A 26,239-nucleotide genomic window follows, 5' to 3' on the forward strand; every position below is an offset into this window, starting at 1 on the left:
GGTAAGCCTCTTCTCCAGGTGGGAAGACGAGCAGGGGGGGGCGGGGCCTCAGAGCTCCACCCCCCCCCACACACCTTGTCACGAAGACATGAAGCTTTCACTCTCGAGTGTTTACATTTTGGAGACTTTTCTTTCTCTATATTTCAGAGGGAAACACTTTTTTTTATTACATTTATCTGACAACTTTTACTTTTCCAATAAACATTCAACATGAGGAACCTTTTAGGAACTTTGACACGTTTCAGTTTGAACTTTTAGAGAGTTTATTCTACCAGGGCAAGCTTTTCTGTCTTTCTTTCTTCCTTCTTCAATGGATATAAAAGCATGAACTGGTGTTTTCTTTACCTGACTATGAAAGTATACTCAACTTTTACTTGAACTTTACCTTTCAATAAACTGTAAGGTGCATTTTATGATCCTGAGCGCGTCACGGCAATAATGACGCCCTTAAAACATTAAGGCCTTTTCTACATGTATACAGATATTTTTAAAAACAGATATTTTCCCTTCCGTTTAAAAAAAAAAAAATTTCCACTCGTCCCTTCATTTTACAAAATATCTCCGTCCACACTCGAACGCAATAACGATGCTGGCCGTAATATTTACAGGAGGAGAGGACTTCATCGTTCCCAAACGCTCTGTTTTACACATTCACACAGCGATACAGCGTAACAAGAGTTTTTAAAAATCTGCAACTTATAAGGCGTTTTCAAAAATATCCGTTTTTTGTGACCCAAAAGTGTGTTTGCATGTGGACTAGAGGCCGAAACGTAGAGGGAAATATCAGTTTCTAAAAATATCTGTATACGTGTAGACGGGTTCTAAATGTCCCGTCACCTCCCTCCAGTTGTATCAAGCAAGACCAGAATGATGCTGCAGGCTCCTCATTATTCATCATCATTTTAGATTTGATCAGCTTTAGTCAATTAGCAATAGTTTCGTGAGTTAGCTAATTGGATTGGGGGAGTCTGACCTAATTTGTAGACCCTAATTAAGACATCAGGTCGGGGGGGTTGAAACTGAGGCTGCAACTTGTGATTTTTTTCATTGTTGATTAATCTGTCGATTATTTTCTAATCGATAAGTTGTTTGGTCAGTAAAATCAATCAGTCGATTAATCTATCAGTGTTTCCCAAAGCCCAAGATGACGTCCTCAAATGTCTTGTTTTGTCCACAACTCAAAGTTATTCAGTTTACTGTCACAGAGGAGTAAAGAAACCAGAAAATACTCACATTTAAGAAGCTGGAATTAAAAAAATACTCACACTGATTAATCGATTATTAAAATAGTTGGCGATTAATTTAACAGTTGACAACTAATCTATTAATCGATTAGTTGATACAGACGCTCCTAAAGGGGACTATACCGTATCTTAACCTTGGCGAGGGTTGCGAGTGTCACACCATCATACAAGTCCCTTCGCGGGAGTCCCATGCGGCAGGTTTCACATGTCCTTGCACACCTGACATTATCTAACTACGTGGATGGGCGGAAACGTGATATTTCAATGCCAGATTTTTGGAGCGTATCGGTTGGTCACGAGGAGAAACCCTCACTGAGTATAAAAAATCCCTCGTCACGATTCCGCGTCAGCTCATGTCGGTACGACTGTGCAGAAAGCATAACCCAGGTTTCACTCCCATCATTGCAGTGGCTCGCGTCCTCATTAAAGTCTAAGCTCGCGTGTCTCGCAAGCAAATGGAGACGCTGTGGATTAATATCAGGAGCTAGCTAACAGTAGCTAGTTTAAAGCAGCAGGGGGTAGAAATGGAGCAAATATGATTAAAAAAAGTTATTTTTATAAAACCATCACTATATCCTGACAGTAGTGCATGAGACAGGTAATCTGAAAAAAATCATATGCCTCTGTGTCCTCCGGTGCTCCTAACGGCATCTGCAAGATTTCACAGACCGGAGGAAAACAAACAATTAGAGCAGATCTGGAGCCTGCCGTCTCTGAGCAGCTATCAACGGTCAAACTAGGCAGCGCTGATCAAATTTGAATCAATATTCTGTTACTGTAATGCTTATTTCTCTCCTCAAATGTTTTCAGAATCATCTTGTAGTGTACTGTTTCGCTGTAAAATGAGAAAGTCTGTGACCCGGCAGCCATGTTGAGAACAGTTGAGGAAATACCAAGCACCGCCCACCAGCCGGAGCACAGCCAATAGGAACGCTCTCTCTCTCTGAAATGACCTGTGATTGGCTTAAGTCTTCCATTAAGGGCTAGATTTTTTAAAGCCTGAAAACAGAGACATGAGGAGGTGCAGAAGTCTAGTTTTCTCTCAGAACACTTGAATTACAATATGCTGAAAGGTTATTATGGAATTTTTGCCCACTGTGCGTTTGGGACTAGCGCTATCCATTACACCCACGTAATTAATTCAGTCTGGTCTCGTATTGCAAATTTTTGACAAGACTTCTGCTTGTAACGTTTTTTATCGGATGACGGATTTACAAAACGCATACAAAAAATGTGGACTTGGTGTGCAAAGATCTTAAGGATTGTTAAGACTTCAGTTCACTGAAGCACGCGCCTGCACAGTCCCTTTGTATACTGATAAAATATGTCAGTGACACAGTTGAGCCCTGTTGAAACAAAGAGGTTTATATATATGATTTTATATTTTCCTAAAATGTCTCATTTCTTTAGTGTGATTAAAAATTACTTTAGTTATAGTGTTTATCTATTGCATCTAATGTAATTTCTCTGAGAAATGTAATGATAATTCAAAGCTCTCACCTGGTGTACAGGTGTGCAGTTGTTTATCGTGTCCTTGAATTGAGCAGTGGCCTCTTAAAAGTCCCAGTTGGCCTGTTTGACGTCCAGGACCTTCACTTATAGTGACGTATTGTAATATGACTGATAGTGTAGACGGTTGGAGTCCTTCAGTGTGTGTTTCTCACACTGACTCACACGTGTTCAGCAGGACTGACGTGTCGACGCCTGCTCAGCCAAGACGCCAGTGACTGACAGCCACACATGCTCGTATCAAACATATGCAACGCTGGCAAAGCTGAAACACAAACATCGGGAGAATGATCATCATCGCTGGCTCTTCACCATCTTTAACATAACACAGTCCTGCAGAAAAGCATATTAAAACATATATTAACTAGCTCTGGTCTGGGCGATCTGGAGGTCTGCGGGTTCAAGGCATTGACCGTGTAATCACAATGTCTCCGGTTTGAGTCTTCACGAGGACGTTTGTTTACTAAAGGATAAAAAAATGCCTCAAAAACTAATTCATGTTAGATTTGAAAGCAGTTAACCTGCAGGTGCCAAAGATTAAAAAAGGATAATTTGCTTTTCCATAAAAAAGCAACAGTGTTAAACGGTTTGAAATGTTTTATTAAACTACACATTCACTTAATGTGCACTTTAGTCGCTGTTTAACCATTTAATTTGGACAAAATGTGATTTTCAAACATTTTGCATGTGATGCTTTCACATATGAAAACATTTTGAAATCACTAATGGACACATGAACATTTCACATTTGCAATATCATAGTTCACATGTCAAAAAAGTCCTGTTTTACCAGGTTAAGTATAAAACAAGTTTATAAATTTGATGGGTTTTTTTATTGCCTTTGGATTTATATATAATGCTCATGTTATGGCATGTTCTCTGTCTTGTTTATTTATATTGTATGATGAAGTTAGCTTGTGTCTTGGAGAAGGAATGTATGAATTAAAGCTGCAGTTGGCAGTATATTTTTGGCATCATTGGGCAAAACTTCCATAATAACCCTGAGAGAAAACTAGACTTCTGCACCTCCTCATGGCTCTCTTTACAGGCTTTAAAAAATAGGAGGACTTTGACCAATCACAATTTCTGTGAAATCCTGCAGATGCCTATGGGAGCACCAGATGACACAGACGAACATGATTTTTTTTCAGATTACCTGTCTCGTGCACTACTGTCAGGATATAGTGTCCGTTTTCTAAAAATCATATTTGCTCCATTTCTACCCACTGCTGCTTTAAATCATCAATTAATTAATCAACAGAAAATTACCAAATGTACATTTGCATAAGCGTCTTGAGATAACTTCTGTTGTGATTTGACGCTATACAAAAATAAATTGAATTGAATTGACTAACGGTTCAATCAATCATCCAAAAATAGAAATATTATCTGGTGAATGTTATAAATATAAATTATAAATACTTTATTGATCCCAGGCTGGAAATCGGGACGTTACAGTTGCTCTTGTATAAACATAAAGAAATGTAAATAGAAATAAAGGAGTATGTAACATGTTAATTATTTACATGCTGCTACAGTATAAACACAATATATGTAAGATATATAAGTACTAAAATTACAAATAAGAAAATAGAATATGAGTTGTGCACAAATATTTTGCATTAAGACGTGCAAAATATAACAAATAACCACAGTGCAAATAAATAAATGCAAAATGCTGAGAAGGAGGATCTATTAAAGTGTGTTGAATATAAATGCCAGAATGATAAAAATAAGAATTAAATAAGAGTATTTCTTGAAATGTACAGTATAAATGCAGCATTAATGACAGTATGGCATAGTTTGGTATGACGGTTGACAGTGTGGTCTCGTTGTGCCTTTTGGGGGTTAGAAGTCCAAGGTGCCCAAAACTTTTGAAATTTGCCACCATAAGGGCAAAACCTTTTATCCCTACTTTAGTAGTGGTCAAACAGTGAGCGGGGGTATGTGAGCCATGCTCACTTCTGCCTTGTTAGTTGCATCTGAAGTCTTTATTGTGCATTAACACTGACAGTGGATGGGCAGTGACGTGTTGTAATTTAGCATCATAAACAGTTATTTTGTATTAAAGAGGCACTTTACGCTGTGACGTGTCGTGCAAACACATATTTGTACACACACAACGTGCACCTGGTAGAAGTGAAATGAATCCCGGGCAGGAAACGATGCCGGTAGCAGTGTGTAATTACCTGGCATTTCACCGCCTTCCTCCCCCGCTAACCGCTCATTATCAACAGGCCTCTTCCCCCCCACTTCAATCCTCTACCCCTCCCTGTCTGTATCCCAACACGAACACCGCTTAATTTTACACTCTCAATTTTTTTGTTGTCAAATGTTGATGAGCAACCAGGCGGCCATTATCCCGGCGCGGAGGGGATTACTGGTGTTTGGCTACAAGTGAAGAAACAGTGGAGCAGAGAGGGCAGAGCGTGACAAGAGCACTGAGCTGCTTGTATGTGTTTTTTTTTTTTCTTTCTGTCTTTCTTTCCTGTCGTGTTAAAGTCTTAATCTCGGTGGCTGGAACTGTGCCGGCGTCTCCGATCTGTCACGCTGCTTTGTCACCTCGTCAGAACGAGAGAAAAGAGAGGTAAATGATTGAGACTAAGCCTTAAGGGGATGGACGGGGGGAAATTGATGTCTCAAGTGACAACAAGGGCAGTAATATGTTGCCAGTGACACACACACACACACACAATCCTGAATGTTGTAGTACAGATTTTTCTCTCGCTTTGATCCGGTCCACACTGCAGATACATTTCTGGAAGTTGATCTAATTCACTCCGTTTTGGTGGTCAGACATATACTCGGTTTTGTTTAAATGATACCCAGCCCGATGGGATCATCAACATCCCACTGCAGACGTCCATCCTGCTTCTTTAGTGTTGATGGAAAACTTTGTGAAAATGGTAGAGAAACGTTAGGTGTGGACCGAAAACCTCTGACATTCAAACACAGTTTTGAAATGTCTCTGCATCAATGTGGACATGACCTGGAAGTGTCTGCTGCTGCAACAGATCAGAGACAACATGACAAGGACTGTAACACACCCGGTGAGACACGCGTGGTTCGTTCTCGTCAAGATTTCTGATCGTCATTCGACGATCATCCTCGATCTGCCGGACTCTCACTCCAGAGGATTATGGGGATTCTGACAGGCCTGCCAATCACTGGGCCCGACCCCTCCTCTCTCTAACACTCACACCACCCCTCCTTTCCCCACAAACACACACTCCAGATCCCCTCGCAGCCATGTGACCCCACTTTAACCCCTGGTATCTGCAGGTTTTCTTGTCGAGCGGTCTGTCTGAATTATAGCTGAGCGCCTCTGACTGATCTCAGTCTGTCACTTGCTGTTCGAGGCCTCTGAAACAGCTGCTGGGACAGTTTTGATCAGAAAACATTTGACTTTCAACTATCAGAGAATTTCCACTATCTTCTCTTCAATGTTACCAGCAATGCAGAAAAAGATTTTGGTGTTTTTACTTGAAAAAATTACTTGAGGGATTAATTTATTATCAAAATAGTTGCCGTTTGAATCAACTTATTATTTCAGCTCTACTGCGTCAAGTGTCTGTGTGGGTGAACGTATTCACACATGTAAGTGTGCATCAACTATATGGACCATCACAGACATTGGCCAATGATAAAAATTGATGTCCAACATACCCTTGCAGACAGAGTACAGTTTGTGTTTTTTTATTTGCACCCATTCACCAAGACAACATATCCTCATGCAATGGTTCGTATGATATCCTACGAAAAAGTTATTCCTCCTTTTTCGTGCGTTTTCCTACGAATGTCCAGCAACACGTGTCAATTTTCGCTCATTACATGCTTACAGGCTTTTCAAAATAAACTTCCGTCTTTAAAGGAAACTATTTGGTTAGTTTTAGGAAAAGATCGTGGTTTGGGTTAAAATAACTCCGGAAGTGGCGTTACTTAAAGAAACTGTGTGTAACATTTCAGGGGATCTATTAGCAGAAATGGAATATAATATTCATAACTATGTGTATAATCACCTGATAATAAGAATCGTTGTGTTTTCGTTATCTTAGAATGAGTCCTTCATATCTACATAGGGAGCAGGTTGTCTTCACAGAGTCCTTCATGTTGCTCCACCATGTTTCTACAGTAGCCCAGAACGGACAAACCAAACACTGGCTCTAGAGGGAGACTTTCACGTTTTTACGTTACCTGAAAGCCACCATAGTTTTCCAACACGCTTTTGAAACTGCGGTAACGTGAGCTGCCGAGTGCTAAACCGTGGTACCGCCAGCCGCCGTCTCACTTCACTTGCTCCTAAAGTAGTGTTATTATGGTAAGTATGGCCGCAGTTACCGCAGTTTTGGAAAGGGAGGAGTGAACGGAGGGGTACTCAGCTGGTTGCAATCTGCAACCACACCACTCGATGTCACCAAATCCTACACACTGTACCTTTAAGTATGGAAGTTACGTGACAAATAAATCAACGTTGACTTCTGGTTTCACACGGGACATGAACAGCGGTATCCTGGGTGAAAGTTTGGTATTTTTTCACGGTTACGTGGATTACATACAAATTGATTTTGTGGGATATATACATAGAAATATACAGTACATATATATATACTGTAGCTACAAACAGTGTATGAGAACAGCCTGACCAAGAGGATCACCTTGTCAACAACTGAATTCATCCGATACAATCCTCTCCGTCACAAGATGCCACTTCTGTCGTGGTGAAACAGCATTGAGAGCGGGAGCTGCGTCTGAACTACCTGGCTGGTACGCTTTCCCACAGCTGCCTCTTTGCTTGTCAAACCACAAACCAAAACTTAGGCACTTGACAGAGGTGACATTAGGCGATGTTGTCAAGATCCAGTTCTTTTTTTCCTCCAACATTAGCATGTGACAGTTTGTGTTTCTTTTGTGTTGTCTTTGATGAGCAAAAGGTTACAATCTCAAATTCATAACCAGTCTCCAACCTGCCTTTTGCCTTTAAGTGAAGCCAAAAGGTTTCTGGGCTTCTCGAGGTTCCATTTCCTTGTTTTCCACGGGGGACCTGATGTGCCATGCTCAGCAGCGCTGTAGCAGAACAACAACCCCCCCGGGGGAAAGACGCATGCCGGCTCAGAGAAAACGGGTGTGAAAGATGTCAAAGCAATTACAATAAGCATTACGGTTGTAATCTCCCCTGACAACAGGGAGTGTGAATGAACAGGGCTTTACCCACTTCTTCTGCCTCTGGCCTCTCCCAGCCCAACACACCGCTGCTTCCACAGCAGTTAATGTTTCCTCCGGCGTAACAGCTCCAAAAGCTGCTTGTTACTCCCAACACGGAAAAGTTCGTTTTTTCTTCTTCCTCTTTTCACCCAGGAAGCAGCAGGTGATGCTGAACATTTGTTATCTGTGTTGTTGGAGTGTAAACCAGTGTTATCCTTAATGAAAAAACACTCCTAACATGTAGTCATTGACTCACATTGTTGATTATCTGCTAAATATCAGCCAGTTCTCATTCCCAGGACGTCAAATACCGAGGCTTTGTCACGGTCGTCGGCGTTCGGTACAGCTGCACAGTCACCCTTAAGAACCAGTATGAAACGCACCGGGCGTTCCATTAACTACAATGTAAACCCATCCGCGACAACACAAGAACAAGAAAGTGTCAAAAATCACGGGACTTTCACCCAGGAGACCGCTGTTCATGTCCAGTGTGAAACCAGAAGTGAACGTTGATTTATTTGTTACATAACTTCCGTACTTAAGTAACGGCACTTCCGGTATTATTTTAACCCAAACCACCATCTTTTCCTAAACCTAACTAAGTAGTTTGTGTCACGGAACTTCCGTACTTAAGTCACGTCACTTCTGGTGTGGCGTAACGTAACCGAGATCTTTTCCAAAACCTAACTAAGTAGTTTTGTTGCCTAAACCTAACCAAGTTGTTTCCTGTGAAGGTGGAAGTTTATTTTGAAAAGACTGGAGTGGAAACTGAATGAACGTTCGTCGGAAAACACACGAAAAATGAGGAATAACTTTTCGTAGGATGTCATATGAACCGTTGTATGAGAATACGTTGTTTATTTACTAGCAAGAAGAAATATTGTTTGATTATTCAAGATGTTTTCTACATTTAGATTCGATTTTTGATAATGTTTTCTTTTACTAGTTATATGTTTAGTTCATTCATTTTCTTGTTTAGTGTATTTAATTTTTGCGTAGTTAGTATTTTGTTTTGTTTGTGAATTGGGTAACACTGTAGGCACCTGCAGTTATATATGTAGGTAGGAGGGCAGGTATAGGACCAGCATGCACCTGGGTGAGTGTATGGTTTTTTACCAGAGCAAGAGAGGCAGTAATAGCCATGATTTCTCTGGTCTTTCGGTTGCTTGTTTTTGGAGAAATAAATCATAAGAAACACAGAAACTTTGCATAGACAGTGGAGTATACCACACATCCACGGTGCGTCAGTGGCCCTTTGAATTTAGTTAGATTTTTCTGACAAATGGCCACTACACAAATAAAAGCTCTTGGTTAAGAAACAATCCTTTTCAACCTAATTGATAATAAGAACAAGAATGAGTTTAAAAAACTGAACTTGAACTGGAACGTGAACTGCAAATGTAAATAAGACAAAATGAAATGGGAAATTGCCTCAGTAATAGTTATTGCAGGTCAGTGGAGGCACAATACGACTCTGAAGTCGTGTTTTGTTCTCTTCATAATTTGATCTGTGTGCAAAACTTAATGAACTACGTTCAGACTTTACAAAAACACACTGAGCTGTCTTATGTTGACCTTGAAATACTTATGACAGTAAAACTCTTAACAGAAACCAAATTACTTCCTGTACCTTGACTGATTCCTGCGGGGCTTTTGTTTGGTGCTCCAGGTGTCAACTGACACAACTCTGCACACCTGGAGTGTGTTGCAACTAAGAAAACAACTTTTTGTTAAATATTCTTTTATGTATGGCAAGAAATTGATTAATACAATTGCACATTGAAAGAGTGGTATCACTTTATAATAACCATTAAACATAAATAATTATTTATCAATGGTAAATTGTTAATTAAACTTAGTTAATAGTTATGTTACTGTTAACAAACAATGAAATGATAATTAATGATATTAACTCATTATTAGTAATGCTATAATTTCCATTATTTTATCATTAGTTTGTGTAATATGAAATAATTGGTTTATAAATTATTAGGGTTGTCAGTCGATTAAAATATTCAATCGCGATTAATCACTAATTAATCGCTAATTTTTTATCTGTTCAAAATGTACCTTAAAGAGAGATTTGTCAAGTATTTAATACTCTTATCAACATGGGAGTGGGCGAATATGCTGCTTTATGCAGGTATATATTAATAATTAGAAATAAATTAACAACACAAAACAATTACAAATATTGTCCAGAAACCCTCACAGGTACTGCATTTAGCATAAAAAATATGCTCAAATCATAACATGGCAAACTCAAGCAAACCAAAATTTTGCGTAAATTTTTGTTAGCTTGAACAAGCTAGTATGACATGGGTTGGTACCAATGGATTCCTTACAGGATGTGAACACGCTCTTACAGAAGCTAGTGGAAGTGACTTTCTGTGCATTGTTATATGTTTTTCCTGTTGACATCATTCAGGGGTCTGTTCCATCTCACTGTACTGAGAAACTGCTGCTAAATTTCAAGCTTCACTGTTCTGTATGTGTGCAGCCAGACTGCTGATTGGCTTCTACTGTAGAATGAAATTAGCTTATTAACAGCATGGATGAAGTGAGATGTGCACCATGAACACCAGCCATGTTTACATATTCAGTTTGTTGTGACATCGTTTTCTTAATGTTCAGCCTCCACCGTCCTGCAGTCGTCCTCATTCCTGTGTGTTTCCTCTCTCCTGCAGAAACCAGGGATGGATCTGGCCGACACCTACATCACCTTCATACGGCAGAACCAGGACATCCTCCGAGACCGCGTCAACGACGAGCAGTACATCGAGAAGGTGTTCGATGTGAGTGCTGATTCTGGTTCCTAAAGACAATTCCAGTTTATCACAACTTGGGTCTTGGGTGAGATGTGCGAACACGGTGACGTCAATAAAAGGAGGTCAGACAATCAGACAGGTTGGAAGCAAACCGTTTATCCGGACGATCTAGAGCACTTTATTTGGAGATCAAACTGAAAGTGAGCACACCTGAAATGTCAGTAATAATCCCTCACTGGACAGGAAACCAGTGTGATCACAAATACAGTGAGTACGCTAGGTCAAAGATGAAACAGGAAGGCAGTCTGCAAACTGTGATGGATACTTGTAACGCATATGACATGGCTGTATCCATTCATATGAGACAGCTGTTACAGATTAATCTCTGGTTGACATTAGTCAAGTTTCCATCCATATTTAGCACAAATATTAAATGAACAGTCGTGTTTTCATTACCTTAAAACGAGCCGTTTGCACCCAAGGTGCACTGCACAAAATGTGACACTCACATGCTTTCTTCCGATGGACAGGCGGGTCTATTACACGCTTTGCCGTGAGACTGGGCTGTCTAATAGGATGAAATGATGAAGTGATGACATTTTGGACAGACATGGATGTAAACTGCAACTTGACTGGTTGGCGGAGGCATACAACCGTGAGGCGGCGGTAATTGTAGATATTTATTAGTTTAGTGTACGGATTGGTCAACAGGGCAGCAATCAGTCAAACTGATTTTAATAACCACAACACTAAGTACTTGAATTTTGCACTAAAACAGGTCCTTACAATTTGAATATTTAAATTGCTACCACATTCAAATGAACCAAATTCCCCCAAAAAGCCAGCCCTATAGAGCACACCTGTGCCTTGCCATGTACACATGGGAAAAGCAGTTTACAGTTCTACTTCTCAAGGCCCAAACACATAGAAAGCTGCACAAATACAACATGTCAAAAACTGAGGATAAAACAGGACATCAAAATAATGCAAACATATCAGAAATAACAGCAAGAAAGGAAAAACGAAAGTGCAGCACGTACAACCTTCAAACATATCGGTAAACTCCATCTACAGGAAAAAAAACTAGAAGGCAGTGAATTTTTGCAGATGATATAAAAATCACCTTAATTTCTACTTGACTTAAAATATGATGTGACAACTAGATTAAAACGTGCTTTTTGAGTGTTTGCAGAGACATGACACATCAGCCATGACCTGCTGGAAATGAAATGAAACATTTAGAACGGTGCTTTTTGTGACAGAAACCAAATGAAACTGGAAGGAGGTTAATGGAAGCAGTCACGGCTGTGACTTTCCTTCCGTCAGCTGACCGTTAGCTCTCCTGCAGAGGATCTGAGCACGAGGACGTGAAAACAGAATAATGGTCCACAAATGATTTTCCTGTCGGATTCACCTGTGAGCTGCGTTCAAGGCCTCGTCGTCAGACAAAACCACAGTGAGAAGGAACATTTCTTCTCGCTCAGATAAACACTGCAGGAACACAAAGAGTCTCAACAATGATCTGTTGTTACGCTGTTATATGCTACAAAATCTTAAAGCCGGTCAAGCACAAATACAGACATGTTGTTTCCACTCGATTGTAACGTCTCTAAACACGTCTTTGCTCCAGTGTGTCTTTCACTCAAACACAAACTGATATTGATCTCCAGTATTCTCTTCCTTCTCTCCGTCTTAGTTTCTCAGATATGCTGCTTTCTATGGAGGACAGAACCTACCAAAATAAAAAAATAAATCAATCAATCAATCAATAAATAAATAGCTATCTGGCTAACATATAATGGATTTTTGCACATTGACCCATGCTCTGACCCCATGTCTCATTTGCATAATGAGGCAGAGATGTATAAAGAAAATAATAAAGAAATTAAATTTGGGTAAATAAATAAATACATAAATAAATAACAAATAAATGCAAAAATTAATACATTTGAAAATTAATAAAACATAAATAAATACAAAATAAATGCAAAAATAAATAAATTTGAAAATTGATTAAAAAAATAGATAAATGCAAAAATAAAATAATGAATTTGAAAATTTATAAAAATAAATACATGAATGAATAAAAAACAAAATTAAACAGAAGAGCAAAAAATAAGGGAATTAATACAAAGATAAATAAATAAAGAAACAAATTGTAACAGAAATATCAATTTATGTCACATTTTATCAATTAATTAATGGCTACATTATTTTTAATATTATTTTTGCTATATTTAATGACATATTTATTTATGTATTTATCGAGTCATTTATTTATTTATTCATTTAATTTTTACTTTGGCAGGTTCCGCCCTCCATAGCTTTCTGCTCATAAACAATATGCTTTGAGTTTGCTTTTTAGGATTATCAAACAGCTCTCAGATCTTTAGGATGCTGAGCAACTCTTTACCTGCCTCTGTCCGTTTTATTTCAATCTTCACTGTTCCCCCAACATATCCTCTTCACCACGGCTCCCAGCGGTCACCGTCTTCCCTCTCTGCACTCGATTTCCTGCTCATCAGAGCTTTTTCTTCCCTGTAGCTTTAGGAAATACATTTATGGATTCCCTCCAAAATGCTGATATGAGTCTCTACCTTTGCTTTTGTTTTAATTTGTCAAAGCCGTCTGCAGAATGTAAACGTTCATGATGCATTAAGATGGTGCCGTTCTTTCTCTTATTTGACGGGTTTAGCGACGTCCCCGTTTATCGCTGTTTTTCTCCCAGTAGCTGGACCTCCAGTTTGGTCATGCGTTCCCATTAATACAACATTGGTGGGCCAATGGCTAGCTCACAGCCACCACTCTGCACTGCTCTCATACGGCGGTTACAGCTGATAACGCCGTCCCAACCGACGCCACCGTCGCGGAAGCGTAGCAATCACCCTTCGGTTCCTCCTCAGGTTAATACTATTATCTCTGTCAACACTGTTGTCATTGATAGAGCTGTTAGAGCTGTTTGCACCGTTAGCTACGAGCCGCTGGCTCAGCCGTCGCCATGTTGAGAGCTGTGCCGAGGCAATAGAAATTATCCCAATCTCACATTTAGCACCTTTAGCAGCTAGTTAGGTGTAGTTAGCTAGCCCAACTTGTTGCATTGGCTAACTGAGGGGTTTCATTTAGTTTTTAGTTTCCTCCACCTTGGTTAAGTGTGTTTATTTTCACCCATGGCATGTGTGTGTGCCGAGAACGGGTGAAATCAACGCAGTGAATTACACAAAATCCGACCAACATACTGACTGTCTCTCTCACCCGCTCTCTTCTTTATCGTCTTTGGCTGGAGATAAATTAACGGAAAGCGGCCGATGCCGGAGATTTGCGGGCCTCTCTGAACGACGGGGAGAACAACTTTAAGCCCAAAAGAAAACATGTAAACGAATCACAGTGCAGCCTGGTGCGGTGGCGGTGCTGGGAATGAGGCGAGTGCGGCCGGTGCTGTTGGACGGTGAACCTCCAATACGTCCCGAAACTACATTTCAAACAGCTGACCTCGGCAACATGTCTATCCGTCCCCGGTGCGCTGTGGCCAGCGTGCGGTGGTGCGGCTCCTCGGTGCAGCAGCAGCCAGACGGCCGCCTCGCCAGGAGGAGACGGTAAAAAAGTAATCGTATGTGCCGGTCTGATGAATGAGGTCTTATTGTATCGGATCTTTTCATGAGATACATGGTGCCTTCAAATGCTGTCGTGTTTACCGTGTTCACGAGAAGAGTCCATATGAACACCCCCCTCTTGTGGTATTCACAACCTCGTAAGTGGTAAGTTTCTGAAAGCTCCGAGTTCACAACTTGTGACATGTTTGTTGACGTTGTCAGAAATGGAGGAGGCCTTGGAAGTTCGATGCATAATAAGTGAATTTATTGTAATTTTAGTCATATATTGTTTTTCTTTGTAATTTTATGATATTGCCGTTGCTTAGCAGCGACGCTCTCACGACTTAACCACTTGAACGCCATACATATTGTGTACACAACTTCCCGTGTTGTAAACATGAGCTCACGAGTTCCATTTGAAGGCACCAACAGAGTAAATGCTTGTATGGAAGCACACCTGGCAGATAAAAACCTTTACAAATGGAGCTCACAGTCAGGTGTTTGTTGTGTTGGTGTGAGGTTTGATTCTCCAGTTTCAGAGCAGCAGCAGGTCGTTTTGAGGCTGAAAACACCGACTGCTTCTGTTGACCTGTTTATCACTTAGGAAACACCGAGAGCTGTCGACTCGCTCAGCGGGAGTCGCAAACACACCAGATCCATCCCTCCATCCAACGCTGTCCCGTTTTCTTCACAGAATTCAGATTTATACGAATATTTTAGCGCACGGTTGCCAAACACGCCTCAGCTCACCGTCGTGAGTCAATGCAGCGGACATGGCAGCTCAGACCTTCGTACACATTAGCAGCACGAAGCCGAGCGATGGATTTCTGCCACCCGCCGCCTCCTCTGAGGGTTCAGGGTATTGTGGCTGAGGCTCGAGTGTGTGTGTGTTAAAAGAGTGTGTGTTTGAGGGGGGGTGATGAGAATGAGTCTAATGGAGCTCAGAAGCGCCCAGTCATGCACCGAGGAGGAGGTGACGGCGGGGCCTCGAAGTGTCTCCGCTCAGCCCTTCAACATGTACCACACACACAAACAAAGAAAGTAAACCATGTGTTCATACAGCAGCACCAGGCCTCCCGCCGGCAGCATTATGGGTATGCAATTGTCTTGTTTACGAGCGTGTGAGCGAGTCTAAGTCAAATTCTGGTAAGGCGTCTTTTCTTTAAGCAGAAGGTTTGTCGACACGGACGGATGTAAAGAAGAAGAAAGAGGCTGTTAGAGGGAGCGGACATGTGGGGCGTCAGCACGCAGCTGCAAACACACTTCTTTTTTTTTCCTGCGTGTGCATGCTCACATGTGCCTGTCGGTCTATTTGTGTACAAGTGCTCACCAGGGAGCGTCTTTGTGTGGATGAGGAGTGTAATGCATGCCCTCACACACACACACACAAACACACACACACACAGCTCCATCCTCTTCACATTAGCAGCCTGATCACCTTTATGAAGCAGCTGACAAGGACGAACCTGCTGTAAAACAACAAACGTGGATCTCTTAACAAGACGTCATTTAATCTCAAATCAGCCTCTTTTTTTTTTTAAACTAGATAAAATATTATAGATTATGCCGCTTTGTCTTGTCGCAGTTTTGTTTTCATTCAGGATTTTTTATTTTAAATCGGAGTCAGTGTCTTGACACAAAACATTAAATTAAGATGTATTTTTAGTTTTGCTACAGGGCATAATTTTTTTCTGTTGCAGTTTTATTTATAGTCGACATTAGAAGTGTCGCAATATACCGGTATTGACGATAACTGTGATATTTAAAATGAAAAATATTGATATAATGTTAATAATACACATGATAATATCGTGTAAATAATCCAGCGCTTCTTAAATCATTTTATATATTTTATTATTAGATTATATTTAGATTTGATAGATAGATAGATAGATAGATAGATAGATAGATAGATAGATAGATAGATAGATTCTTGTGTTACAGCATCAGATTTTAAATCGGCGTCAATGTCTTGACACCAGACATGAATAAAGCAGATTGTTGTACAAGAATCAAAGAACGGACGTGAAAAAAATACAAATAGTTTCATCTTCTTGGTATTCCTTTTGAGAAAATTTTAAAATTTTAACACTCAATTTAGGGGCTTTGTTCCCCAGGACAAAATGCATTTTTATTTTTACTACAGTGCATCATTTTTCCTGTTGCAGTTTCATTTATAGTCAGCATTAAGGGTGTTGCAGTATGCCGGTATGGATGATAAGCGATATCTAAAAATGTAATCATGTTAATAAATGCACATACGATAATATTGTGTAAATAATCCAGCGCCGCCGCCTCTTAAATCATTTTATATATACAGTTATGGTTACAGACTCTCCACCTCCCTACACTCATATTTTGAGTGTTATATCATTTACCTTTTCTTTCTTCAAATATTGCGATAATATCGTTATTGTGAATTCTTTTGGCCACGATAATCGTGCAATGAAAACGTGATATTGTGACAGCCCTAGTCAGCATCTTGAAACAACACCGTATGAAGATCTCAGCACTACAATCAAGAAAATAGTAACACCTAAATAGTCTCATCTCACTGAAATATAAGATTCTAGGACTTTTTAATAGTTGATTACTTTTGATTTTAGCAAAATGACTACACCAAAACCAGTGTGTCAAATGTTGAAATGACATCATTACTGTGACACCATCAGGAAACCTCCCTCCATTCATCATGTAGAAATTGTTTCTGACAGGACTAATGCCGACCCACAATGCCGTGCACACCTCCCCCCCATACATTCCCTCCATCTGTTTTCACTTTTGTCCTCTAATCAGCTCAATTAAGGAGCATCTTCGTACTCAATTTCCACGACAGTTAACGCGCCTCACGAGGCAACCGTCAGGCAGCTGATTAGCCGCTCTGAGGAAGCTCGCCTCCAAGAGTCTCGAATAAATGTTTCATTGAGCGGGTGAAGGGTGGAGGAGGAGGAGGAAGGAAATCAGAAGAAATCATCCAGCAAATATCATCCAGTAATTTCAACATCCTCGAGCATCTGTTAACTCAGAGCGCGAGACGATTGTCAGCGAGCTGATTAGCATACAACTCGAATACCAGCGTAAAAAGATTTGGTGTGGAGAGAGAGGAGATGATGGAGGAGGAAGGGAGGATGATAAAAAAAGGAAGCTGGAACGGCTAAACACAGAATAGAATAAAACATGTCACACGGCACATAAGGTTAGTTGTACAGCACATTTCATACACAAAGACAATTCAAAGTGTTTTACATAACGCATCAAAAACATACAAAAAAACAAATGCAACTATACACTTCATCACCTTATTTCACAAGAGAGTAAAAGTGTTGGAGTGCCTTTCTCGGATTAGTATATTCTTTCTATATTAGGTGTGTTCAAACTGAACACAAAGCAAATTTTGTGGACGTAAATTTGCTGTAGGTGGCACGAATTGAAGATGTTGACTTATTTGTATAGTAAGTATTTACTGTACTGCATTTAGCATAAAAAATATGCTCAAATCATAACAAAGCAAACTCAAGCCCAACAGGCAACAACAGCTGAGGTCAGAGGTCAATGGACCCCTTTGGCCATGCCAGGTTTACCTCGTCAAAATTTAGTGGAAGATATTTAACATCCTTCGCGACAAGCTGGTATGACATGGTTGGTACCAATGGATTCTTTAGGTTTTTCTAGTTTCATATGATGCCAGTATCTTCACTCTAGCTTTAAAACTGAGCCGCTACAACCTATAAATCACAAGTTGTGTTAATGCGTTAAAGAAATGAGTGGCATTAAAACAAATTTGCGTTACCTCGTCATTATCGCGTTAATTTTGACAGACCAAGTAAAAAATGATCATGGTTTGGCTTAAAATGGCTATGTTTGTTATGTTATTAAGCTATGGATGTAAATTAAAATAAGTGAACACTTTTTGTTTCACAAGGGACACGAGCAGCGGTCTCCTCGGTGAAAGTCCTTCGTTTGTTTGACCCGTTCACAACCACCACCTCCTCCTCCCTATGTGGACTTTTGCGGTGTATCACTACGTATCTGTGATACGTCAAAACAAACAAAATATGTTTCCCTGGAAAGGTAAACGCAAATGCAGTTTCGTTGTTGGGAATGTAATTTTTAGGAGACGGCTGCTCTGAGAGTATCTCCAAAGACCTTTTTCCCTTCCTTTCAATATGATGAATAATATGAATACACTTGAAAATCACTTTGACTGTCGAACTTGAATCATTAAAAACTTCAAGGACAAAGTGTTGGTACACTGATTAATATAAACATAAAATTACACAACGCATTGATATCAACAACCAAAAGCAAAGATGTTGACAATAAAACTACAGCTGGGAGTTTCTATCATCGAGCATCAGTGTGATGTTTGTTTCTGCTGCTAAGAAAACAACAGAAAGCCCAAATTCTGTTTTTAAAAAAGAAAAGACCAAATCTGTGAGTGACTTTTCAGATCACAAGGTAAGGCCTTTTCCAAGAACAAACTTTGTGTTTATTCTTTTTTTGACAGAAAAGAAATAAGATTAGGACCTGTGATTAAACTTGAATCCTCGTTTGAAAAGTCTACGTACATTTTCTTACATTTAGTTGGCTCTGAATGAAAATCTGCTTCATTACTTTAACATAATTAAGGAGCCAGAGTGAAGGAGGTCAGGGGTCGTTCCCACAATGGATGGAATCAAATATTTGCGTGATCCCCGAATGATCACGGACGTGTTTTGGCTTTTGTCAAGTGCATGAAATAACCTTTGGACTGTTTTTCTCTCTTAAATTGGAAGGTAATTACAGTTCTTGTCAGTGTGAAATTAAGTCTGCCGGCGGCTCTTGAAGCAGATCTGAATATTACGGGTCATTACTGTGTCAGAGCAATTTCCCTGAGCATTCTTGTTTGACTGGTAACTGAATAAAGCCACCCGTTGTGTGCATTTTACCAGCAGCGTGCTGAAAGCTGCTGTAAGTGAGGATCGCTCTTCAGGTGAGAAAAGCTGCGTTTGATTTCCCTGCAGCTATGGCCTGGTGGCAGAAGATGTGAAGGAAGAGCGTTTAATAAAATTACAAAGACGGAACCTGATTTTTTTTTTTTTTTATTTGAAGGTCAAAGCGAAGCCGTGAACTCTTCCCTTGACGTGCAGCATTCAGGAGTTTTGCATTAAATTGGCACCCTCTTGAATAAGTAAATGTTTCACGCTCTTTGAGTTTTGCCGTTTTGATGCCTGCACAGCGTTTGACCTCGTGTTGTAGTGTCGTGGGCGTGATTGAAGCGAGGCGTTTCAGAAGCTGCCAGCAAGCAAACAGCGATCTTCTGAACTCCTCTGAAGGAGAACACACACGAATGACAACCATAAACTGTCCTTGTTCGGAGAGCAGCCATTAACATAATGTCGTTTTTATTCATGTTCTTTTTAAGGATGTTTCAGCCTTGTGAAAAGAAAAACGCAGCACAGAGTTTAAAGATGCTCCTCAGGGTGTTTGCTCTTGGTTTTCTGACTTCAAAAACAGCTTGAGGATGCTTTCAGGAGGATGAATGAAGCCGCTTTCAGCTGGTTTCTGTGCTCCGGTGGTCTGAGGTCACATCCTCCATACGAGAAAAGAGTCTTTACATGTATGACTGACTCAGAAGGCCATGTTTTATCCTTTTAATGCTCCACTTTAAAGGGTAGGTTTGTTAAAATCAAGGTTTGGGTTTAATTTGTCTCATTTGCAGCTCAATTTGGAGTTATTGCTCAGATGCAATTTTTTTGGTTTGTTTGGCTGTTTACATTATTTTTTAAATGTGGCCAGTATCAGATTCCAGTGTGAACTGAACCGCATGTACATAAGAACAATAACAAAAACGTCACACGTAAACATAGAGGCCACTGAAGTCAGCGTTTACGGTTCATGAGTTATGAAAGGGGTGGAGCTAACATATAGGGGCAGGGTTATTCCTCTATCGGGGCGGCTTTGGCTCAGAGGTAGAGCAGGTCGTCCACCAATCAGAATGTCAACATTTCGATCCCCAGCTCCTCCGGTCACATGTCGATGTGTCCTTGAGCAAGACACTTAACGGCAAATTGATCCTGAGGGCTGCGGTGTGTGAATGAGTATTCAGATTAGATCCTGATGGGCAGGTTGGCACCTTGCATGGCAGCCTCTGCCATCAGTGTATGAATGTGTGTGTGAATGGGTGAGTGCTGACATGTAGTGTAAAGCGCTTTGAGTGGTTGGAAGACTAGAAAAGCGCTACTGTATATAAATGCAACTCCATTTACCATATCGACATGAAAACGTCCTCAGGACTTTTACCTGCCGTTTGAACGTAACCCTTGTGAAACACCAACATATAATCAACAATCATTTGTGTGTTTCTTGGTGAATTCCAGGATTTTAGGATCTACCACAGCTCAGTGATGAAATGAATGATGTTTTAGGCTGCAGTTCTTCCAATGTCCAATCATGTATTGAAGTGAATAGGAAAAACCCCAACTTCTTTCTACAAATACAAAGCCAAAAGTGTTTCTGTGTAACAGTTTATGGCGTCAGTAGATTTCACTTCTCCCAGTAGGAGTTTTGGTGGCAATTTGAGAATGATTTCACTTTTACAGGGCCATTTTGCCCTAAAGGAAAACGTTTGTTACAACTTGGCGTTTATTGTCATAGCTTGGGCCTTTTGTTCTATCGTTTATGATTGTGCTCACCAAATTAATAGCTGAAATCTGGGAGCGCAGTGACATCCTTAAGGCCCCGACACACCAAGCTGATGGTCTGCCGTCGGACAGTTTGGGGCCGTCGGTGAGCATCTGTCGGTCTAGTTTTTCTAGTCTGCCCATGTCTGAGGTTTCTTGGCCATTTCAGCATGTTGAATCAGTGGCGAAGCTCGTCGGTGAAAGAAATCACTCCGATTGGCTGTTCAGCTTAAACGAATCAGTGCACGAGAAGAGAAGCATGGAAAGCAAGCCAACGAGTAAAGTCAAGAGGACACACACAGAAGTCTCTTCTCATTTTTCATCTTCATCTCATCTGATCATTCCAACACACAGATATTTTCACAGCGACATGAACATCTGGAATGAAGCTAAGTGGTGAGTGAGAGTGATGTGAAAATGGTCGGCAAACGCCGCTTTGTTCATGTACGTATCATAACAACGGCTTGTATATATGCCGTCCTCGGTCTTCCTGTTTCCCTTTTTGAATGATGAATACAGACTACCGCCGCCTGCTAGCATGGAGAGTTATTTCATCTCACGTAGTGGCAGAACGTATGTGCTAACTGGCCGTGTTTGAGTACAACTTGTCGACAAAGACAAAGGCAACGTGAGGCGACGTAATGGTCAGCCTTCGTCGCAGCTAGTTCTTTGTTCCTGAAATGTTGGTAATAATCCATCATTTCACAGGAAAACTGATGTGTGACCACGAAAAATGTGTTTTTGTGTCTTACAGCAATGGTACACCGGCTCCATGAAAGCGGTGTGTGTTTGGCTGACAGACCGACTGGACCTGCAGCTCCACATGTACCAGCTGAAGACACTCATCAAGATTGTGAAGGTAAGAAAACACAAAACTATTCACGAGAGAACCAGAACTTCTGTTGAAAAACAACAGATTTTAGTGTTGAAATGCACAATAAAAATTGTCATTCAGATCTGACAGGTTACTTTTACCTACCAGATTCAAAGTCTTCTTTTCTACTGTTTGAAAAGAGTGGCAGTGAATCAACCTCAGACTGACTATACTGAATTAAAAAATGAATCATGTAAAACAGTCAGAACTGACATTGAAGGAGACGAAGAAAATAAAGACGAAGTGTCCTTGAAATCAGCAGCGGCAGCGGTGTGAAGAGGCGGCGAGACACGAAAGAGAAAACTGCTCAACTGTGCTGCTCGCCGCTTTTGTCTTTTCATAGTTTGCTAATGTACAGAGACGTGCGAGTTTAACTTGAAAGCAAGAGAGACAAGGAATTATAATGGCTTCTGACTGAAGGTAACAAAACCCCTCAGACGCCTCGGTCTGCCTTCTCGGTCCGACACATAAAAGACTCGGCTCGTCCTTGAGCCTCAATCTTCCCGCTTTTGTCCTTCCAAACGGCGAACGGCAGCTGCCTCCTCCCTCCCGCTCGCCACATTCCTAAGATGCTCTCTGTTTTTCCCTCCCGTCTCCTTTTACCTCATTTCCAACCCCTCCCGTCTCAACAGAAGACCTACCGTGACTTCAGGCTGCAGGGCGTCCTGGACGTCACGCTGAACAACAAGAGCTACGAGACCATCTACAACCGGCTGACGGTGGAGGAGGCCACGGCGGCTGTCAAGACGGGTGACGGCCTGCAAGGCATCAGCATGAGAGACAGCGACGAGGAGGACGATTGAACACACGTCATACCTTCGCTCGCCGCTATACTACTTGATTATCAGATCAGAACCTTCCATCGCAGATATGTCGTAGATGAAAAGTTGCACAGTAGAGGTAACATGTCATTCATCGTAGCTGAAGGTCCTGATCAGGTAAGGATGGACGCTCAGGTAGTGAACCCCCCCTCCCGTCTCCGCCTCCCGTTTACCCAACCTGTCACATGCTCATCGCCCTGACACTGCTGTACATGTTGAAACGTACACAAGTGAGAATGTACGACAAACAGGAAGTGAAGGTGTGGCGCGGACACTCTGGACGGTGCTGAGACGAACCTCCATCTCTCACCTGCAGGACAGGAAGCCCCGCCCTCCTCCACGTGCAGCCATACTCTATTGATGTCACTTTGTACAGTAGAGCTCAGCGATCGCCGCCCACCCGTCTTGTTTCATCGACAGTTGTAGCTAATTGTTCAAAAAGGCTCCGGCAGCTCTTAACCCCCAGAGTCCTTGACCTCGACCTCGACCTCGACCTCGCCGCCTCTTTACATCGTTTTTAACCGACAGCAACGGCAGCAAAATCAACTAAAGATATTTATTTTTAATTGACAGGAAGCTTGGAATTGTAAGATTGTATTTGACTGTTTTAATCAAAGTTATCCACGGTCTTGTCTTTGAATATTACTTTATACTATTATGGTTTTATTATATTTTATTATTATGGTTATGTTGAATAACCATTTACCAATAACTATTTGTTTAAAGGACCAGTGTGTCGCATTTTGTTGGATCTCTTGGCAGAAATGGAATATAATATTAATAAGTATGTTTTCATTAGTGTATAATCATCTGATAATAAGAGTAGTTGTATTTTAGTTACCTTAGAATGAGCTGTTTATATCTACATAGGGAGCGGGTCCTCTTCACGGAGCCGGCCGCCATGTTTCTATAGTGGCACAGAACAGACAAACCAAACACTGACTCTAGATAGAGACATTCACGTTTTCACGTTTTTATGTCGGCCACCGTAGCTCTCCAGCACGCTTTGCACGTGGTAGTAGTTTTAATTGGTTGTAATCTGCAACCTCACCGCCAGATGACGCCAGATCCTACACACTGCACCTTTAAAAGTCAAAAGTCCTGCTAGCATCCTCTAGATGCTGAAATATTCATTACAACCCAGAGTACGTCTCCACAAGTAAACAACAACATTTGTTTGGTTCGGAGCGTTATTTAGCCTCTTTTGCGACAAGCTACTATGAGGATGTTTGGTACCAGTGGATTCATTAGGTTTTTCTAGTTTCATATGATACCAGTTTCTTCACTCTAGCTTTAAAACTGATCCTGCTACAACCTACAAACCGCAAGTTGCATTAATGTGTTAAAGAAATAAGTGGCGTTTAAAACTAATTTGCATTAACACGTTAATATCGCGTTAAGTTTGACAGCCCTATTCACAACGTTAAATTTCACTTTCACAATGTGGGAGGTGCAGTTTGGCCTGTCTGTAGCAGTAGAATGGTGATAACCACTGATAACGCCCATTCAATCAGCTGATAACATACGGAATGGGTGGCTCAGAAGCATTGTTGTGAAATGTAATCTGGGATTTTGCAGAATTGTCCATTGTTTAGTCTGAAAATAAGGTTGATCATCAGCTCAGAACAAAAACAGAAAGTAGTTAATAGTTTAATGTTTGATGTTCAGAGTCTCACCTCTGCAGAAGAACTCTTACAACTCCAAGCTAATGAAATATTGCTGCACTGATAGTTTCTGAATCTTCTGTAGCTCAAAATGCCCCCAACGATTGGTGGCTTCAGGTGGTAAAAAAATGCAAAAAAAAAGAAAGAAATATTTCCACTTTAAAATGAAATATCACTGAAACAGGTTCCTGGGTTCTGTGAAACAGGAAACAAATCTACACAAAGAGTCAGTTTCACCACGTGAAGCTTTTAAGAAGTGTTGAAACTCTCTGATTGGGGAATAATTGTTCAGAATCACGACTACATGTTGATGTAGTTGCTGTTATCTCTGTTCATCGTGATATTAACTGTCGTGAAGAATAATATTGAGTTGTAGAGTGATATGGTCGTACTGCCTGATGTGCATCATATCCAACATCGATCAAAGTCTTTAGAAACGCGCCAACGAACTGTAAAAGTCTGGACTTCTTTAACAGGAGAACTGTTTTTAATAGGATTGATGTGTTTAATCTGAGCAGCTGTGAGCGGACCAAGCGTCTCATCACTGCTGTTCATTCATTCACTACCGTCTGTTTGCGTGTCGTCGTTGAGAATTTTAAAAAAAAAGAGTTTTGCCTGTAAATTCAGTGTCGGCCTCCGATCAACTGTGTGCAACAACCTGCCGTCTGTTTTAACTGTCCGATCCAGTTTGTGTCAGTGCAGTTCAAAGGACAAAAACTAAAGGACAAAAACCTATGAAGAAGTATATTTATATCGTCTTACTGTGCACCTGTTTTGTTCAGGTGTCTTATCTATGTGTCACTATTAAAAGTGTTTTTAAAGCACCTGTGTTTCCATCTCGTGGGTTTTATTTTTACTCCAAATCAAACTAAAGCTAAATTAGAGAGAAAAGAGACGTGTTAATAACTTGTGATTGTATTATATTGTTCACAACTCCACAACATCTACCCCTTACCATGCCGTCCTCTTTTTTAGAGGGACAGGAGAGTCTTAGGGAGGGATAGCAGGTCAACAGTAGATGTCACATAGAAGTGGTGTACATCATCTGAAAGCTGGGAACCTGAAGATTAATTTGAGATGCAGCTCAGCACTGTGTGTCAAGTTGTTCTAGTCATAAATCATAAATAAAAATGAATTAATCAATTAAAATAAATTGTGAAAGTGTATAAGGGTTTAGAACATTATGATAGAAGAAACCCAATCTAGCTAGGAAAGCCATCGATCCTCTGAATGCTCTAGGTATATATAGATAACTCACTGTAGCCTACTATTAATTATGGGACATTTATCCCTTCAAACTGCTTTCATTATCTTCTAACTCTTATCTAAATATGAAAGGTTTAAGGGAATTTAAAAAGCCTGTTTCCTCGGTTAATCAGTGGACACACTCTTAAGTATGAACCCAACATCTCTTCATTTACTAATATTGGAACCGGCCACTTAAATCCTCCTTAAATTCAGCCTGAGGTTTAAACCATTTCTCATTAAAATCACATTATTCAGGGCTTGACTTGTTGTTTGCATACTTAAAAAGGACTTATTCTCCATTCCACCTTAATCTTGTCGGTTTAAGGAGTTTTTTAAGGGCTTCTGTTCCTTTGGAAACTGTCTGCTGGCTGTCGTCCATCAGCTGCACTTTCTTTTCTCTCTTCATTAAAATGAGCATCAAACCTTTTTCCTGCAACAAAAAAACGAGTCCTGCTGCCGCAGCCTAACAGACACAAACACAAGACCAAGGACACATTGATGATAATAATAATAATAATAATAATAATAACAATAACAATAATAATAATAATAATAATAATAATAATAGTCTGGCCATAATATTTAAGGTTCTACAGTGTTAAAACAAACTTCCAGCAAAGAGAAAAATAAATTAAGAATAAAATTAAAATTAAATAA

At 40.5% G+C, this 26,239-nt stretch overlaps 1 protein-coding gene across 6 annotated transcripts in view; it reads left to right on the plus strand.

Moving 5' to 3' along the window:
* The window catches only part of cadps2 (Ca++-dependent secretion activator 2), a 206,068-nt gene extending 182,436 nt beyond the window's left edge, over positions 1–23,632 (plus strand). For all 6 annotated transcript variants that reach the window (XM_037767073.1, XM_037767075.1, XM_037767076.1 and 3 more), the window contains 3 exons: positions 10,643–10,750; positions 21,730–21,834; positions 22,482–23,632. In XM_037767073.1, coding sequence (XP_037623001.1) covers positions 10,643–10,750; positions 21,730–21,834; positions 22,482–22,652 — 384 coding nt within the window. In that variant the 3' untranslated portion in view covers positions 22,653–23,632. The remainder of the gene's footprint in view (positions 1–10,642; positions 10,751–21,729; positions 21,835–22,481) is intronic.
* The last annotated feature ends 2,607 nt before the right edge of the window (positions 23,633–26,239 follow it).

This window comes from Sebastes umbrosus, chromosome 4 (genome assembly GCF_015220745.1).
Source record: "Sebastes umbrosus isolate fSebUmb1 chromosome 4, fSebUmb1.pri, whole genome shotgun sequence".
NCBI classification, from domain to species: Eukaryota; Metazoa; Chordata; class Actinopteri; order Perciformes; family Sebastidae; genus Sebastes; species Sebastes umbrosus.